Here is a 20,668-nt window from a genome sequence, read left to right as displayed (position 1 = left end):
GTAAGAGAAAGAGGAAATATGACAGACTGCCTAATATACTAGCCTCTTTTCATACTTTTCCCATACATTTATCTTAGATGCCAACAGAAGTCATCCAACTCAGTGAAAAGTATAGGGAAAATTTGCTTTTAAATATGAAAGGTTTGAGAGAGACCTATTTAGGGACACTTTTCTGTCAGATTTTCCTATGGGCAGAGATTCAAGAAATGAATCAGTAGCAAATAAATTTCTTGATGATAATCATACATTACAGTGCTTATGATAACAACAATTTTCATTTTCATTCTAAGTAACAATATTGAAATTAAATTTGCTCTCTGCAATTGAACAAACATAAGGGGTCATCTAAATGGCCTTTCTAGTAAATGTGGAATATATGTGTGACAGTTTATCCCCAAGAGACCATAATGAATTTAAATTTAAGTATAGAGTATATTCACTTCCCTTTAAGATAGAGGGGGAAATATTACACAATGTACCTTGGAGTATCATAGATATTTTAACTTGGGTTTGGTAAATTTGTTAGAAATTCAGGAAGAAAATAGTGGTTTTACAGTATTTCCTTTTCAAGTAATACCTTCTATCTTTTCCATTAATTCCTTGGCAGTAAATTAGACTCTTAGAGGTATTGTCTAGAAGACTATTTAGTGTACCACAAAGGGTAGAGTAATAGATTCCTTGCCTCAAGTCATTGCTTTGCTTACAAGGAATATACCAAGGAGATTCAGGATCCTGATTTGCAACTCCTTTCCAAAGTTTATTCTCAAGTCAAACTGAATTACTCATTCCCCATATATGTGATTTTGCTTAAACTGCCTTCTTTTTCCAAAATGTCTTTCTGGATATTGAAATTCTTCACACCCTTTATGCCTCAATTCAAATTCTACCTCCTTCATGAAGCATTTCCTCGATTCTTCTATTTGGTTATGTATTTATCACATGCTCATATATTTTGTCTGTATTACTTTTCAAGACTGAAAGCCCCCTATAAATAAAGCCTTGTCTTGTTTAAAATAAGTGCCTAATATATTTTAGTTGAACTAATGCATAATCACACTGGTGAAAGCAGTATCAATTATGAAAGGATATTCCCTAAATTTATATACATAATACTAAAGCTGTATGCAAAGTTTGACTCTTTAATACAAAATAATTCTTTGACCCCACTGAGTTGTCTGGACAAATTTACATAGAAGTTAAAAAATAAGACAAGTAGAGAATGAATAATCCAAGTTCTTTTACTGAGTTTTCCAACCTATTTCATCTACAATATCTTTCCAATCAATACACCAAAGGAACAGAGAGAAAAAAATACCTTCACTGTCTTTATTGTTGATTATAGGTCATCAGTCAGAAAATTCCAGAAGGATGAAAACGTACCTTTTTGTAAGGTTTTCTTTCTCCAACCTCTTCCTGAAAAAGAACCAAGATTAAAAACTATCCTTGTTAATTCCTTCCTAAAGTGTTTACTAATATGTGGGCATAGATGAAAACCAGAACAGATGGGGTACAAAGCTGACACAAAGCAACACCTAACATAACTGCTAATGACATATCATACCCAAAAGTAATATATTTCTTTCTTACTTCTTTTCTCTACACCCTCATTTTCTCTATCATTCAGTCTCTTTTTCTTCTCATATCAGTATGCTTTGAGTCTTCTCCCTTCTCCCTGTTTTTCTTTCTCCCCTGCCTAAACTTGAGGCATTTTATTAGGACCAATGGTTTAGCAGTCTTTAATTAACACCTGCATCAGCATTCCATGCTGAAGAAGTTAATAAGAGCATAGATTTAGAAATGGAAGTTCTTGGCCCTTGAGCTAAATTGTAAATTCATTGACTGAAAGAGTTAATATACTTCTCCCCAAACTAGAGAATCTTAATCCTTCCTTGGGTCTATTTAGAAGGACAGCCAATGTTTTTTGCTGCTGTTCTAGCTACTCTTTTAATGGGTCTTATAGATCATCTAGCATGATCTTTATTTTATACTGAGATCCAGAAAAATTAGGTAACTTGCCCCAGATTAAATAGATGACTTGCTTAAGTGCATAAAGATAGTAAATGGACAATATCTGGTTTTAAATTCAAGACTTCTTAGTTTAAACACTTGTTCCATTGTACTATACCAGGCTATCTACTTTAATGAATTGGAATTTTAAAAGATTTAGATAACTGTTAGCAACAATACAGCATGTGGTACCGAGAATGTGTGCTAAGAAAAACATCAAGAACAAAAAAAATGTGATTAATTTTCCAGGGTAGTTCGGTATATCCCAGAAAAAAGCATCAAGAAAAATGAAGAAGGGCGACTAGGTGGCATAGTAGATAGAGCACCGGCCCTGGAGTCAGGAGTACCTGAGTTCAAATCTGGTCTGAGACACATAATAATTACCTAGATGTGTGGCCTTGGGCAAGCCACTTAACCCCCAAAACCTAAAAAAAATGTTAAAAAAAAAGAAAAAAAATGAAGAGCAAAAGGTAGTCTTCTAAAATCAACTATACCTTATCTCAGAGTATCTGCTAAACCTCCAAAGCTGTTGCTTTCAAAATTATTAAGACCAGTAAACTATAGTGAATCCATTCACTGTGTATGTCTTTCCTCAGAAATCCATCAAAAATTTTATACTTTTATGGAAAGAAAGCATATTTTCATGATAATACCACATACAAGTGTTAACTGAAAGCAAAGAATTAAAACTCTTCCTTGATTTATTGAAAAATTTCAGACTTCACAATGACCAGAGAAGCATCTGCAAATATATTCCTTCTTGTTCTTTAGAGCTAGTGGTATCTTAGTTGTATATCAGTGTATATACTGAAGAAATGCATTTATTTCTATGACATTTATCCATAAATTCATTTTTTCATTTCAGTAATTTTGACAACACAATATCAAATGTCATTTTTCCTTCACAAATATCAATTTCGGGAAGAAAGACAGTATCACATAGGGGATAGGTGCTATTCTTCAAGTCAACAAATTTGGGCACAAATCCTGCGTCAGACACCTATGAGTTTGTATTACTCTGGGCAAGTCTCTTAACTTCTCTGTCCTTCAGTATCCTCATCTGTAAAATGAGAGTTTTGGACTCAAAGGCCATCAGGATCCCTTCCAGCTCTAAAGCTACTATCCTATGGGTTTCATCTGGGCCAGGACATAGGACCCTTCATTGCAATGTCTTAGGAACATCTTTCCTACTTCTTCTACCACTTTATTGTGTCTTTCAGAGTAGTGAAATTACAGTAACCCAGTAACATATTGCAAATTTGTCACTGTGTCAAATAGACCTAGTCAAGTCCTATTTTATTTCTGATTTCAAAAGCACAGCACATCCTGTTCTCTATGATTTGAAACTATGTAATCTTCACTAACAAAAAGGGGGAGCAGTTGAGGACTTCAGCTATCAAGCATTTGCCACTTTGCAGGAAAAAGAGGGAAGTTGGAAGCCAAACACAAAACTTGAAAATTTAAGCAACATGTACCTGTTAGCTGATTCAAACCTAGAATTGAAATGCATTCACCAAGTCTCTAATACAGAAATATGAGCCCAGGTTGCTGAGGTCTAGCCTCAGTTCCTTCAACTGTAAAATTAGACTCCTGATTGTTTCACTGCCTAGCTCATGGAATTGTGACAAGGATCAAATGAGATAATGTAAAATGCTTCACCACTGAAAAGTGTTCCACAGATGGAAGGTGCAGCTATTATTCAGTAATCATTGTAATAACTTTGGATTTTTATATAGTGCATTCTGTAATCAGGGCTATTTGATGAGCTTAGTAAAATAGTCTCGGGACCAAATATGACAGTAATGGTAAACTCAGACTATGTAGATAACTATCGGAAAAGCAATTTCATGACCCACAGATTGTCCAGCAGATTGGAGACTATGATAAGGTTATTTCCTGGTACAGAAAGTAAAAAAAAAAACTTCAAGGGGTAGGCACCTACTAAAGTTTGCCAGGAGGGAAGAATTTTCATTTTCTCCTCAAATAGTCTTTCATTTTAGAGGAAGAAATATTTAGACTTTTTTATCATTATTTTCATCCTGAAGAATTCTTCCTGGAAAACTCAGGTTCTATCTGCTTCATAGTTTCCCTCAGCAGTGCCATGAGGACTAGGTCCGAGCAACTGAGTAATTAAGGATTGTAGAAAGTAAAAGGAAAGGAAACAGCCCTGGAGTCAGGAGTACCTGGGTTCAAATCCCATCTCAGAAGCTTAATAATTACCTAGCTGTGTGGCCTTAGGCAAGCCACTTAACACCATTTGCCTTGCAAAAACCTAAAAAAAAAAAAGTAAAAGGAAGAGACCCAAGGAGAGGTCAACAATGTAGAATGCTCGAATCAAATTTGCAAAGTATCTCCCAGAAGCAAATTATCTCTTGAATGCTGGGCCTTACCAATTTAATCTCAGACTAAATTTAATTTCAATATTTTGTTACTTAGAATGAAAATGTTTAGCATACTTCTGGCCTGTCTCCCTTTTCTTCAATAGAATAATGGCTAGAAAGAAAGAAGGCAAATGAAATTTCACTAGATAAATTCAAGGTAGAAAAACCACCAAGATTAAAGAAATGAACCTTAAGAAGAAATGCTTTAGGGCGGTTAGGTGGTGTAGTGGATAAAGCACAGGCCTTGGAGTCAGGAGTACCTGGGTTCAAATCTGGTCTCAGACACTTAATAATTACCTAGCTGTGTGGCCTTGGGCAAGCCACTTAACCTTGTTTGCCCTGCAAAAAAAACCTTAAAAAAAAAAGAGAGAGATGCTTTTATTAGATTAGGGAACCTTTATGTAGGATCTGATGGGAAATAAAAGATTGGGACTGAAAAGTCAATTCATTATTTTAAAAAATTATCAACTAATTAAATTAAAACTGAAGATCAGAAATTCTGCTCTCATGAGGAGACAGGAAGAGAAAGTTCCTCAATCAATAATGACTTAAAACATCACTCTTAGGGGCGGCTAGGTGGCGTAGTGGATAAAGCACCGGCCTTGGAGTCAGGAGTACCTGGGTTCAAATCTGGTCTCAGACACTTAATAATTACCTAGATGTGTGGCCTTGGGCAAAACACTTAACCCGTTTGCCTTGCAAAAAAAAAAAAAGAAAAAAAAAACATCACTCATAAATAGCCTATAGTTAGAGTTCTAAGTAGTCAATGGTGTGGTATAGTTGCAGAGCCTCACACACCTTCCCCATAATAGGGTTCAATTACCTTTTGTTCTGTAAATTAAACTATCTAAAAAATAATAATTCTTAAGATTTTTGAGGATCAAGATTCTTTTTTTCCCATCTCAGGTCCTGACATGTTAGTAACTATAAAAGATACTGAAAGCTAAGAAAAAAATGTAGGATCATAAAAATTATAACAAATGAGTAATCACAATTGCATACATATATATTTGAAAAACAGCAATACGTATTTTTGCAAGACATTATTCAATCTTCAGGTGGTATGTTTCCCTATTTATTAGAACCAAGTCACACTGCATATTTTATTGACTAAATAAAGATCAAGATGACAGTGCTTAGTGGGTGAAAAAGTGAATTTTCAACAACTTCAGGGTGTCTTCAGAACTACTGAGCTAGAAAAGTTTTTTTTTTAATGTAGCTGTAGGCAGTTCTTAACCATTTTTGTGCCATGACATGACCCCTTTCGCAAATGGGTAAATCCTAAGGATCCTTTCTCAGAATAATGCATAAATGCCTAAAATAAAATGCATAGAATTATAAAGGAAGCCAAAAATACAAAAAATAGTTAACAATTTTTTTTCAAAAACATACACACACAAGTTCATGAACCCCCACTGCTTTTGCAGCTTCAAGAGAATTGTCTTCAAAAAGTAGAGTTAACAAAAGACTTCCAATCTTTCTCCCCTTTGTAATAGGTTACTAATGGTTCAATGGATAGATTCAACAAGCTCTGAGTTCAAATTAGCCTCATAAATGTACTAGCTTTGTGTTCCTCAGGGCTATTTATTTTGTTTCTTCATTTTTAAATTTTGAACAGTAGTAGCCTACCTCTCAGGCTTATTATAAGGATCAATTAAAATAATATTTATTTTTTTAAAAAAGAAAGAAATTCTTAGCACCATGCCTTGTACATAGTAGGGGCTATTCAAACACTTGTTCCCTCATCCTCAGCAGACTAATTTATTTGTAAAGTAGAATTATAGTATACAGAAACAAGGTTACAAAAAGAAATCAGTTCTTTACCTCTCTCTCTTTTTTCTTTCCTTTTTTTTTTTTGATGAGCACTAGAAATGCTTTCTGAAGAGGGCAACCTGCATTTAGAGCAGAAGGTGATTCTCTCACCTCATTTTACAGATAAGGAAACTGAGGAGTAGGAAAATTCAGTGACTTACCTAAGGTTACACAGGTAACAAATGACAGAGTAAGGATTTGTACCAAATTCCAATGTAACATGTTGCCTCCTTCAACTAGAGAAATCTAATGAGGACAACTTGCCTTTAAATTTTATAGCTTTATAAACGTTCACTAGGGAAAATAAAATCCCATGTGTTGTAAACTTGCCTAGTTATAAATTTGGTTAAATCTCTTTTGGATTATTCTGCATCTCTGTAGTAGCTAAATAAAACTTTCAATTATGAGTCCTTGTGAAAAAGAGTTTATAGAGGGGAAAACATACATCAAAACATTGCCCAATTTAATATAGCCTAAATAATAAATATAGTCTAGACTAAATATAATTTAAGTAAAATATTCTAAACTGAAACTTATTTTTGTCTCTAAAGTTTGCCTTATTTGAGAAAAGTACTCCTTCATATGAGGGTATTAGCCATGAACAAAAAAGAAACTAAAATAATTTCCAGGAGGGAGGGGGGAGATTCATAATAAACATGTGGAGAGAGAGAGAGAGAAGTTAGATATATAGAAAGAGATATATAGATAGACACACACATACATACATACATACACATGTATGAATATATACAAGCATAAATAATATCTGTTATATATGTACATATAGATTATCTATATGTGTTAGAGAGAAACAGATCAAATATTTTAAATACATTCTTAATTGAGGTTTGCAATATGTTTTCCAGTAGAAAAAAATATAATAAATTAGAGTTAGCTGGGTTAGGATTAGTTGAAGGAATATTCTATTACTGCTTTATTTTAGATACATTATAGTTTAAGTAGAATTTTTTACTCTACCCTAGAAATCTCACCATCATTCATTCCATTTTCCTAAGGAAAAAAGAATTTTGTTCTGAGTTTCACATTGCCAGACAAACCATTCAAAAGTAGAGTGCTTCCAGGAGAGATAGTTAATACTTTATTCCTTTATTTTAGCCTTTGCTAAAAATATAAAAAGTTAAGAATTGATTAGAGCAAATTTCAGTAGCGATAAAAGGCCAAAATAAAATAGAGGAAAGACTGCCTAGAATAAACTGGATCTCATTAGGTTAGTTGAGCATTATATTGCTTCGATTCAGGGTGCGAAGCAACCTTGGAGATCACCTAAATTAGCTCCTTTATATTAAAGGAGAGAAAGCAAAACTTCAAAAACTGGTTAAATGACTTGTCCATGGTCTTACAATTAATTGATTAGTGACCAAACCTGGTTTAGAATACCAGCTTTCAAATTCCCAAATCCAGTGTTCATTCCACTAAATACCTCAAACCAATGACATATTTGAGTAATGAATAACCTTTTCACCATTCTATTAAATAAATGAAAGGAATCTTAGAAGAGAAATAATAAATATTGTTCCTACCATCCTAAAGTGGAACAAAAACTGAGTAGAAATTAAAAACTGATTTGATCAAACAATAAGTAGGAAAATACTAGAATTAGGAATAAAACAATTTTCAGTCATCAAGAAATAAACAAGCCATTGCAAAACAATCAGAATGCCTTTTTGTAGAATAAAACATAGCAGACTAATTTAATTTCTTTGTACAGTAGAATTACAGTATACAGAAACAAGATTACAGAAACAAATCAATTCCTTACCTCTCTCTTTTTTTTTTTGGATGATCAATAGAAATGTTTTCTGAACAGGGCAACCTGGATAAACATTTTGTAAACAGAAAAAAAGCATCTTCTCACCTTTTCCCAATCTAAGATTATTTTATTCACTATGCCAGCCACATGGATTAGAAAAAAATACCTGACCACCTTGCAAAACTTTAGCAAAATGTGCTTGTTCTTTCAGTGAGATACATTGAGATGAAGTTCTGGGAGATGTCTCTTTTTTTCCTTATACTAGGGTTTTCTTGCATATTATAAATACTAGCCATCTAGTCTTGGAAGCGGAGTTGTGAGCAAATACAATCTGAGAACCAAACATGAGACCCCCTAAGAAATTAGATCCTATATGCATGTGAAACAAGGTTGCAAAAAATTTCAAAATGTAAAACATGCTAGAATTAATTCCAAAATTAGAATTCTAAAATTAGAATTCTAAATTCTAGAATTAATTCTAAAAATGTAACATTTTATTCTGTTTTAGAGAGGTTTGTTAAAAAATGAAATAGTAACATCATGCTTTGGATAGACCTAATGCCTACAAACCTAGAAATAGTAGAATATTTTGTTTTTCCATGAATTTTTAAAAAGTCTATTTGGGGTTCCAATTGCATCTAAATATAGGTGTGTTGACAAATTGCAATCAGCATAATCTGCATGTTTCAAGTTGGAAAGTCTTTACACCATTCACTGTATTATATTCTGTCAAGAGTTGTCATTTATACTGGAATTTTTTTAATTACTTTGTGTGAATGCTTTACTAATTTGGTACTGCAAAATTTTGATGTAATAAAATATGAAATAAGTAGCTAGCCTTAGGACCATCAACATATTTTGATATATATATATATATATATATATATATATATATATATATAATGTCTTTATTTTTGAAAATTACTTTCCAACACTGATGTTTCTGTAGCTTTATAAAAAAAAAGAAATCCATGTCTTTCAAAAGTAACATTTTTAATTCTTTTATCTCTTTTTCTCAATTTCTTGTGCAGCATTCTGCTTTAATATTCAGGTAGCAATATTCCACACTAATTATATTATCTGCCAAGGACTAGAATTTAAAATGACTGGCCACTTTTTCTTGCCATGAACACCAAAAGTATCTGTCTTCCATGAAATGAGACATATTGGACATCCTGTGTTTCTTGTTATGATGCAAATGCATTTGAAGTGCTCCACTCTAGCAAGTTATGTACAAGGGATATAAATTATAATTCATTGCAGAGAGATTGACTATTCATAACCACACTAGAGAGTTTCCATAAGTGATGTGAATCTTGGAAAATGGGATCTATTGAATCAAAGAAATACAATACTAAATGAATAGATGATAGATGAAAAATAGATGACATATAGTAGATGGCATTGATATAAACATAATGGATATGTAAATATTATTAATACAGATATAAATCTGTGTATCTATATATAGATATTAAGAAGAAACAATGAGACAGCTAAATTATAGATTTGTTATTGATATCAATATAAAAATAACTGACATATAGATAAATATTGAGGCAATATGTAGATATAAAATATAGATATATAGAGAGATGAAGATAGTAAATATATAATTGACATGGTATTAATATCTCTATAGACAGAGATATTATTAAAAAATAAAATAAACTGATATAGATATAGGTATAATTGTCAGATACAGATAGCTTTTATGAGATATATATATAAAGTAAATATAGATAGATGCTGATATGTAGACATAATTAACATAGATAAAAGAAATCTATATATTGATATATGTATAGGAAGAGAAATAAAACTTTTTTGTTCAAAACTGTTTTCATTTGTGTTGAAAGATGAATGAAAGATTAAGTGATTAGCTAGTATGTTCACATAGATACTATGTGATTTTGAACTTGAACCTACTTCTTCCTCATTCCAAATCCACTGTATCACACTGCATCAGATATAAAATAAATACTCTGAATAAAGTACTTTGAACTGAGTTTAGCTGCCTCTTTTTAGATCCATGGCTGAAATTATCAGTCCATTCTGCAAAATGAAATAGAACCTATCGTTTCATGTCAAAGAGTCCCAAATGAAAACCCCAATCAAATATGACTTTTTGATTGAATTGTCCACTTTCCAAGTGGTTATCTTGGCCTATTCTAGACATGGTCATAGATATAATGTTTTTGAAATGTCAGTGTTGTATAATTCTGTGAAATATAACCTTCATACATTTGCCAGCCTGAATCTGTGGTGTAGGAGGGTGGAAGTGACTGAAGGTCTTGTTTTTAACTACTTCCCTAATCATGCTGCTCCTGACTGACTTTAAAACAGCAAAAAAGATAGATTAAGGCAAGTCACTGATCTATGCCTTCTGTGAAATGAATCATGTTGGCCCCATGCCTACTTCACTGAAACAAGTTCTCATGTTTATAATTGCAAAGAATCTTAGAGATAAACTTTTCTAACTTCCATTTTATAAGTGAGGAAACTGAATTTCAGAGAGGTGAAGTGATTTGCCCAACATCACACAGGTGACAGAATTCCAGTCCCTTGAGTACAAATCTATTGTACCCCAAATGAGATCATGTTTAAAGCTGTTCATACAACTTAAAAGAGGAATGTGGAATGGTCACTTTTTCATAAATTCATTTGCTTTAAATCTAAAATTTAAATGTTAGTTTAGATTAATAAATCATTTTAATTGTCACTAATAAATGACACTTTGCAAAACTATTATATCAATTCTAAGCAGCTGTATCCTTTCTCTTAGGGTTACACTAAAATAGAAATTGATTCCTGAGAGCCACCTATTGACTTAGACAACCACCAATTAACATGAGTTATGTTGAATTGTATCTTTATTTATTTTGTTAACCATTTCCTAATAACATTTTGATTTGATTCCAGAGGCACCAGGAGTTTGACAACCTTGTTGTGACAGTTTTTTGAAAGCAAGTCTAACATTTTATAGTGCAGCTCCAAATACTGTTTGTTTGTATCATTTATCTATAATTTCTAAGATATCTATGGCATAATTTTCTCAAATACATTAGCTGGCAGAAGCACTTTGCTGCAATTCCCTGGTCTGACAAAATGTAAATCACTTTCCTAAAGCTCTAGTTTTGACCATAATTTTCTTTCTGATTGTTTTGTCAGGAATATGTGTAAAAATGTTGTTCAGGAACATCACTTTATTGTTTTTGAGGCCCATACTAGATATCAGCCTTCAAAGTAAAATTGCCTTACAGTGAGAACTTTTTAGAACTTCACTAATTAAATTGCCTGGGATAGCTAGGTGGTAGTTGATGGAGCACTGGACTTGGAATCAGGAAGACATTTATAAATTTAAACCTGATCTCAGACATAACTATAAGCAAAACATACTATTGCCTTTAATTTACTCTTCTATAAACTGAACTGGCAAAAGAAATGGCAAGATGCACCAGTATCTTTGCCAATGAAACTCGAAATGGATCAGGTGAAGATTCTGACATGACTAAATAATAGCAATTAAATTGCCTGGGAATGGAATCCTATACAGTCTCATCTCATCTCATTGAATTCCACACAATATAGGAGAGATAGCTACAATGAAATGTTATCATACTCCTATCAGGACAATAGTTTCATATTATCTAAAAAAGAAGATTATGTGATTTTCATGAATAGTTATTCCAGGATTTAGAATTCATCTCTATTACCCATCTATTATTACTGAAAAATAGAAATCTAACTAATTCCAATATACATTTACATATCAGTCTACTCTGATAGTTTCAATGTATATGAATTACTCAAAATAGCTACAATGTTCTAGCTAATTTGACCAGTACATCTATGTTTATCCTTCTTTCCTCTGAAAAATCTTTAAATATGCCTAAAGTAAATTAATAGCATTCTTCTCTTTTCCAACCAGAGAAATTTCAGTTTCTAGTGAAAACTAGTGTAGCTATTGTTACTTACTAATATGGTCCTGTTTGGGAGTGGTTATAAAACGACCTGAAGTCAAGAAGACCAGTATTGAAATCCCACTATGGACACCAGCTCTGTGACCTTATCAAATCACTAAACCTCAATGGGCTTCAGATTCCTCATCCATAAAATGAGGAGGTTGGACCTGATTATCTCTAATGCACCCTTCCAGTTCAAATCTACGATCCTATGACTCATCCACAGCCTATGATGATTTTTAAAAACCCAGTGTGCCTGAGATAGAAAACCTCAGTTATCTATCCATCATTATTTAGCTTCCACTTTCCCTGGCAAAATGCCACAGAGAGATAAACAGTGACCACATTTTCTGATTTCACCGTCTGGATCAAAACGTACCTTTTCTTCATCTACAGCTAATAACACAAAATGCTGACCATGAGTGTGGTGAGTGTGTGTATATTAGCTGTGTCTGAGAAACAGGACAAAAATAACCAAACAGAGGGGAAAAAAAGATGTGATATGAATTTTGTTCTCTGTGTTTAGGCAAGCTACGGCCTATATCTATGCCAGTGGAATATAATTGGGTGGGGGAGTATGAAGATCCCAGTAAAATGAAGAGAGATAGTAGAAGAGGTAAGTGTCCTAGAATCTCAGGGTAGGCTCTGTATTGTTTAAACTGTAAGTAAATTTAGATGTTCTTTAAAGTAGTCTCCTTTTGTTTAAGATTAGGATTTTTCAAATTATGTTCTTCCTCTAATTAACAAAAGAAAGGCAGTATGGTATTGTGAGCAGAGAGCCAGCCTTGAAGCCATAAAGACCTGGGTTCAAATTCTGCATCATCCTGGCTGTGTGACCCTGTGCACACAGTTCTAGGCCATTCTTAGAAAATAAGTTGCAGAAACATTGACCTACATTGGTAGAGCTCCCTCAATCCAGAATCATACCATGAAATCATAGGTATAGACCCTCATATTATCCCTGTACTTGATAGAACATTACACTTTATTTAGCTGAACCATCAATATAAGACTTCAACAAGTGCTCATTGATATTTTTAAAATGTTAACTTCTAAAAAATCATATATAAGGCATGTGACTTTAGTTAAAAGAGACGTGAATATTATATAAAAATGAAGAACTGATTTGTATTTCAAAATAGGAAAATGATGAAACTTTATCGGAACAAATGAAGCAAGGTCAAACTCAACCTACATTGGATACAAGATCTCATTCTGTCTCAGAACTGAACTTTTTCATACTTCAAGGGACCATGATTTGACTACTGATTGTGCCCCCTCTCTCAATAGAGCTAAAATCCCTATCCATCTTAATAAATGACCTTTTTGAGTTGCAAAGTCTAAAGAAAAAAAAAAGCACCTAGTGGCCTATGTTCTGGTATTCAGTCCCCCTGAACATAGTCAAACTTTTTCTCAAATAATGGACTTACAATCCATAATCTACTCAATACTCAAAATTCCTGTAGATTGAATTGCCTTCAAAAATTCAGTCAACTTTAGACTATAAATAGGATTCTGTAAGGAGGTTCTCTGACTTTATGACAAAAGTAAATGTTTGCTTATGTGCTCAGAGTAAATCAGATAGTCTCAAGAAAACAGAAAAATAATCATTTTAATCACACACACACACAAAACAGTTGTTTTAAATGGTGATCATACATATATATATATATATATATATATATATATATGTCATTTCAAACTCATCTGCAGGTTAATAATCTAAAATATCGCAAGATTTTTCCCCCCTTGATCTGTTTGGTGTTAGAAATATATTCCTAAGTAGAGATGGGGTGTAGGTAGAACAGAATTCTGCTGTGGTATTTGCTATAGGAAAATATTTTTGTTCTAATCTAGAATTGAAAAGAGCAGTGGATAGTGATCAATATAACTGATATTGATGGCATTGATAATGAGAATCTGAGCCATTGGAGCTTTGGTGGGCCCAACAGAAGTTGAGTCAGCCTCATAATTTTTTAAACCTTGTTACAAAGCTGTGCTAATGCTTTCTAAAAGTCATAAGGCTGTGGATGAGACATCTAAAAGAAAATTTACTTTTGACTAAGGAGGAAAATGTACCTTACTGGACTTAATTCACTAAAATACCACATTACTTAATTAACAAGATTATTTTTGAGTTTTGATGATGTTGTTAATCCTAACCAACTTTTAAAGTATTTATTTCATTACTACATATATCATAGACTTGAACAAAATGGGCATCTTTTTCATTAGCATTTTTGGACCTGATTTAATAGAGATTTCCATTATGATACTATTAGTGCACACAATAAAATCTTATTGAGTTGGTTTATCTATTCAGTTTTCCTAAGTTTAGGTTATTTCCGAATTTTGATGGATACTCTAATGGATCTGTGATCTCATCAATATGGTTACTTCCTCTAGCAATATAGAGCACATCCCATACGTTCTCTCTTATCCTGTCTAACTTTTGTCCATGTCTTCTTCCTTTAATTGTCCATGAGGAATCCACTCAATACACTGAGGACCTACCTATAGAGATATTGACAGAAACCTTAGTCAACTAACATTATTATATTTGCAACATGTTTAGGGAAAATGAAAGAGAAAAATGTTAATTACTTGTCACTTCTAGAGCAGTATTGTTGGGTTTGATTTTCACATAAGTAGATTTTTAAATCAGCAACATCACAAAGAATACTAAATCACAAAATGAATTTTAATCTTTTCAAGGAAACTAGCATGCCATGTGTTGCCTGATCCCTCTTGTTTCATGATCCCAGCTCATTGAGTATCATGTGTAATTTTATTATATATACCATGCTTTTCAAAATTATGATTCAAGTTAAAGTTCCAAGAGTAAAAGCTATTAGAATGACTAGCCGAAGAAAACTGTAGTTCTGGAAACCAATCACTGATTTTCTTATTCTAAGTGATGCTTTTCTCTCTTTTTGTTTAGAAAATTCCCTACTTCGGTATATGAGCAATGAAAAAATTGCTCAAGAAGAATACATGTACCAGAGAAATAGCAAGAAAGATACAGGGAAAAAGTCAAAAAAGAAGGGAGATAAGAGTAATAGTCCAACTCACTATTCCTTGCTACCTAGTTTACAAATGGAAGCTTTAAGACAGGACGTCATGGGCACCCCTGTGCCAGAAGCCACTTTATATCACGTGAGTAAAATTCTCAAAGGTTTGCTGTTACTGTCTTTATAACAAAAATTGTATTTGATTTTTGATGATAGTAGAGGTGAAAGTCAGTGGTGCTTTGTGTATCCTTTTTATTTAGTTGTCACCATTTTAGGCTATTGCATCTGCTTGATGGCACAATGGAGTCCAGAAGACAAATTCAAATCCACCATCAGAAACTTATTAGTTGCGTGACCCAGAACAAGTCACTTAATCACTATTTGACTCAGTTTCCTTATCCTTTAAAATTAGGATTTTAATTAAGATAATTAAAATTAGGACAATAATATCACCTCCTCTCCAGGGTCAACATGATGATGAAATGAGGATGATCTATAAAGTACTTTGCAACTCCTAAAAGGCTATATAGATGCTAACTATTATTTCTATGTATTCCAGATTACATTCACTCAGGTTCTCTCTCTCATTGGTATTAAGATAGTTTCATAACAAAAAAGGGTAATTATACTTATCTGTTTGAATATGTCCAACACACATTTTACACATAAATATACATACATGTTTGTGTATATATGTATATACACCTATATATGTATGCATGTATATTTATATCCCTTTGCTTATATCTTGATATATAGCAGTAAGATTTCTAAGGAATATAAAAATGATGTCTATATTTTGTTTCATGTTTGCTCTTTCTGACTGTGCATCCTCCAGATAAAGACTTTTTTTTGCTCTAAAGTAAAACTAAATTAAACTCATAATTTTGAAAAACTGTTTAAGGTAATGGGAGTGTGCACACACAAATCAATAATTCTCAGCAATGAAAATGAAGAGATTAAAATGCTAGGGAAATGACACATATCTTCTCTCCCCACTGGGATTTGCTCCAGACAATTTAAAAGTTGAAACTCTTAGACCATCATCAAAGGCAAACATTGGAGTTTTCTATGCTCTGTTGAAGTACAAAAATGCTGGACTGTAGTTAAACAGACTTAATCATAGGTTAATGAAACTCGGAATTCTTTCATTTTTTTAAGCATCTAATTGCTTTCAGCATTCAAAGCAAGAATAACTGTTATACAGAATTTTGTAGTGAACTGTGGTATTTAGAAGAGAGAAATGCACTCAAATTTACTGTTTTCTTTATCGGAAAAAGTTAAACACACAAAGAAGAAAACAAAAAATATGTAGGAAAAACTGGAGCAAAGCAGCTGATTAGCTAGATAAACTTTGAAAAATAAATAAACCACATGTTGTAGTCCTCGGAAGATAATAATTCAGATTCAGTGTGGGAGTGCTGTTGCAACCTAATTGTTACTGCTCTAAAAAAGTATGTTTGGAACAGATGGGTTTCCATCCTAGCCTAATGGAGCAAACTATCTTTTCATTTGTTGGAATAATGCATTTATCTCAAAGCTGTCTTTGTGGCTACACTGTTTGATTCTTCACTATCTTTGAGAGATTTTGTGGAGCTGGTAGCATTGTTGAAATTCATTTCAATTAAGAAAGACTGAGAGACTATGAAACACTCATTTCCTTTCCCAACCACAGTTCCAATTGTACTTCAACTCATACTCAAAAGGTTCACTCAAATAACCAATATTTTTTAGCTGGGATATAACATCTGAATAGCAGAACCTTTGAGCAGTAAGGGAAAGTACATAAGCAACATGTTCAATAATCATAAAAGTTAAAGCAAAAAATTCCTGTAGTGGAAGATTTATCTGTGTGGAAGTTAGTTTATAATGGATTTCAATAAGTTCATTAACAAAGCAATTTCAGGAATCTACATGTGTTTATAAATTACATTCCATTCTGAATATTTTACACTGAAATCAAAAGAATTTAAAAAATTTTAAAGTCAAATGCAACCCTAAAAAATGAAAACTGCAAATTCATTTATTTCATCATTTGGTCATGTTAAAATGTTTCTGATTTTCCCCCCTAATTATAAACACAATTTTATTACATTTTTTACAGCCACCATAAATTCCACTTTATCTAGAATGACTGAGGGACGAGTTTTTCTGGTTAAATAAATATTCTAGTTAATTGAATTGTTTTATCATGCATTAGGAATCTGTTCCTCAAAAGTCTTGAGATCACATTGCTGGAAGAATGAAAGAGCAATTGCTGACCATGAAATCCTTCTAGGAGAGTAAAAACCAGGAAAGTGATGAGTATATAGTGGCAGCAGCCAATTTGCATATTGACTAGATAAGATTTTGAGCTCTGATCATGTATTCCAGTCCATTAGTCTACTATTCTGGTTCCCAAATAAATGCAATAAAATGCACTTAAAGCTCAAACTATTTAATTTAACTTAAATAGGGCCATTGTTGTAGGATAGTGAGTTCTACAAATAGCATTTGAGACTGAATATGCCCTAAGGATATTTTCCCTGAAAGTTGCCCTTTGGGGGGCAAGTAAATGGTGCAGTGGATAGAACACTGGTGAGGATCTGAGTTCAAATGCAGCCTCAGACACTTAATTGCCTAGCTGTGTGAGCTTGGGCAAGTCACTTAACCCCATTGCCTTAAACAAATAAAAAATTTTTTAAAGTTACCCTTTTGGATGAGTTGTTACAAATAGCTCAATTATTCAGCATATCATTCTCATAAAAGAGGAATACATACATATACATATACATGTACATACAGGTGTGTTGGTACATATATATATGTTTTTAACCAGCTATTTCCATTTTCTGTTAAGATTGTGAATAAATTGCTCTTTTCTTCCTTATCAAAGCCTGCCTAATAGAAACTTAAAGCATTAAGAGTTCCTACAAGTATCATATTCTAACAAGGAAATCAAAGCATTTCTTAATTTATGTCCTAATCAGGGTTTAAAGTATCACTCAAGTAGTCTATGTAAGCTTTCCTATCCACTTATAAACTCATAAAATGTCAGAGTTGGAAGAAATCTAGGAAAGGACACATAGCCCACCCTCTTGTTTTGTAAATGAGGCAAGTAAAGCTCAGAGAACTGAAGCATTTTGCTCAAAATCATGTGGCTAATAAAAATCTGATGCTAATTATTATTCTCCATTAAGAGTTGGTTCATAGATATAAAGTCAATGATTTTTGAGGATGGAATCATTCCTGTTATTAACACCAACCAAAAGGGTTACTTAGGCACTACAAACTTTGAAGAGTCTAGTATAATGTTATTCCTAAATTAGAAATTGAAGTATCTGAGCAATTACACATGGAAAAATCATAGTTATATTACCTACTTTTAGAAGAAATTTCGAAGGGAAGAATTCCACATACTTATCAGTACTTAAGAAAATTTGTGATATTATTTCAATTGATTTTTACTTCATCTTTAGAATGCTTTTTACTTTGTGAACCTTAACAGTTTTTAGAGGCTATTTTTATTTTAAAATCAAGGTTATTTTAAGGGAAAAAAATTCTGCAATACATATGTCTCCTAACATTATTATTAAAATACTTAGAGCCAGGATGGAGTGATCAAATTTGACTTGCATTACAACAATGAAAAATTATGTACTTTATTTTCTCAATTATTTTTGTTGTTGTCAATTAGTTGTGTTTGACTTTTTGTGACCCTATTTGGAATTTTCTTGACTGAAGTGGTGTGCCATTTCCTTTTGGAGCTCAACTTACAGATGAGGCAAACAGGATTATGTGACATATCCAGGATCTAAGGCCATATTTGAACACAAGTCTTTCTGACTTAAGGGCTAACTTGATATCTACTGTACTATCCAATTGCCTATAGGATTTCATTTTTCTGTCAACTCTTCAACTTGACATTTAGAGCCCTTTATAACCTAAGTCTAACCTACCTTTCTAATATGTTTTCTTCATTCTTTATCCCTATTCATGTCCACATCCAAACTGATCTTATTCCTCTTCCTTACATGGGGTACTCCATCTCCATTCTCTGAACTGGCTGTACTCCATACCTTGAATGTTTTCCCTCCTTACTCTTAGAAACCCTACTTTCCTTCAAGGTTCAGTTCAAATACCATCTTCTATATTAAACCATTTGTGATTTCCCCTTCCAGGTTACTAGTCCCTTTCTTCTATAATTGTTTTGTATACATTTTATATACCTATTTGGTAAATCCTCCCTCTTCCAACTTGACCACAAGTTCCTTAAGAAGAGTAACTTTTTAAAATGTTTGTCTTTATAGCCTCAGTACCTCAATATATTTAAATTCTAAGTACCTTTATCAAATGCCTGTTGATTAAATAATTGACTGATTGATTTTAATTTTCTCTATATCTATTAAAAATAATCCAATAATACATAACAACCAAATTAAGAAACTCCAAAACAAAATGTCTCATGAAGTCCAAGACCCAGAAGATAAGTAAGGGAGAAGGGGAAGAACTTCATCGAGCATGTGGTATTTACATTTCATTTAAAGAGATAGGTAGAAATTTAATGGGGAAAGGGGGAAGGATAAATCAGGAATAAGACAAATATGAGGAAAGACATGGAGTTGAGAAAGTCAAAACTTGTTGGTATATTTTGGGGTCATGTACAGCACTTTGAAATAAAGCTGAAAATATTAAGTGATACCAGATGGCATAAGATTTTGAAAGTCAAGCAAAAAGTCATCAGCAGAGAATCACTGAATATTTTTGAACAGAGTATTGAGATGACCATACTTTGGAAAAATGAAGACTACTCTGAAAGTGAAGGGCAGACTGGAGGGAATAGAAATGAAATCTGGAAAATCTGTTGGGAAAATATTGAAATAATCTTGCAAGATAGCAGAAGGAATAGAATAATAGGAATAAAAGACAAAAGAGGAATACAGTAAATTGTGAGAAGAGATAAAAGTAAGAGTCAAGAATAAGAAAACCAAAGTTTCTGATGTGAAAGCTCGAAGAATGGAAAAAATAAAATCATAAGAAAGATTAATACTTCCTCTTACTATCCTAAAGCTAAAAAAGGGAAGTGGGGAGAAGAAAAGGGGAGAATTTCTTTTTGTTACTGTTGCTGGTGTTGTTCCAAATACATAAAAAGTATATTTATCTTACTGCTTTTAGAAATATTTGTTCTTAGACTTCTTTTAAATGAGATGCTAGATCTGAGTTGGTTTCTATTCAGATGCCTGCCCTCTTTTAGTGGTAAAGAGGGAACACCAATAGGCATGTTAATATTTTTAAGGTGAACACATGGCATGACTGCTAAACTAAAGAATGAACAGGTGTTCTGTCTTGGACCTCTGTGGCACAAAAATGAGAACACTAGCACACACCCACACTTTGTATGATTGCTTAAGTTTATTAGAATTTACAAAAATTTATTTTTCCTATTTCCTTCCATTTTCCCCCAAACTTTCACTATCATCAATTAAATTTCCCTAAGAAGGTAGGATCTTTTCTATTACAGATCCTATACCCTTTTCATCCTTCATGTTCAAAGCTTCCACACTCTTGCAAAAAACTGTATCATTTGCTATTCCTTAATCTTCTCTTGACTACCTCCTCACATAAATAATCAAGTGGTGCCTGATGCATGCCACTCATTCCCTTTATGACTCCAGCTAATGTAAGTCATCTTTCCCTTTAGGGCCCATTCTAGATGCCACCTCATCCACAACACCTTCCCAG

The 20,668-nt window shown here is 32.9% G+C and overlaps 1 protein-coding gene across 6 annotated transcripts in view; it reads left to right on the top strand.

Moving 5' to 3' along the window:
- The window catches only part of CNKSR2 (connector enhancer of kinase suppressor of Ras 2), a 338,317-nt gene that overhangs the window by 205,571 nt on the left and 112,078 nt on the right, over nt 1–20,668 (top strand). For 4 of the 6 annotated variants that reach the window (XM_074214260.1, XM_074214258.1, XM_074214257.1 and 1 more), the window contains 2 exons: nt 12,463–12,552; nt 14,878–15,092. In XM_074214260.1, coding sequence (XP_074070361.1) covers nt 12,463–12,552; nt 14,878–15,092 — 305 coding nt within the window. The remainder of the gene's footprint in view (nt 1–12,462; nt 12,553–14,877; nt 15,093–20,668) is intronic. The other 2 variants (XM_074214261.1, XM_074214259.1) reach the window with 1 other exon arrangement.

This window comes from Macrotis lagotis, chromosome 1 (genome assembly GCF_037893015.1).
Source record: "Macrotis lagotis isolate mMagLag1 chromosome 1, bilby.v1.9.chrom.fasta, whole genome shotgun sequence".
NCBI lineage: Eukaryota > Metazoa > Chordata > Mammalia > Peramelemorphia > Peramelidae > Macrotis > Macrotis lagotis.
This window is presented reverse-complemented; position numbering and strand designations above follow the sequence as displayed.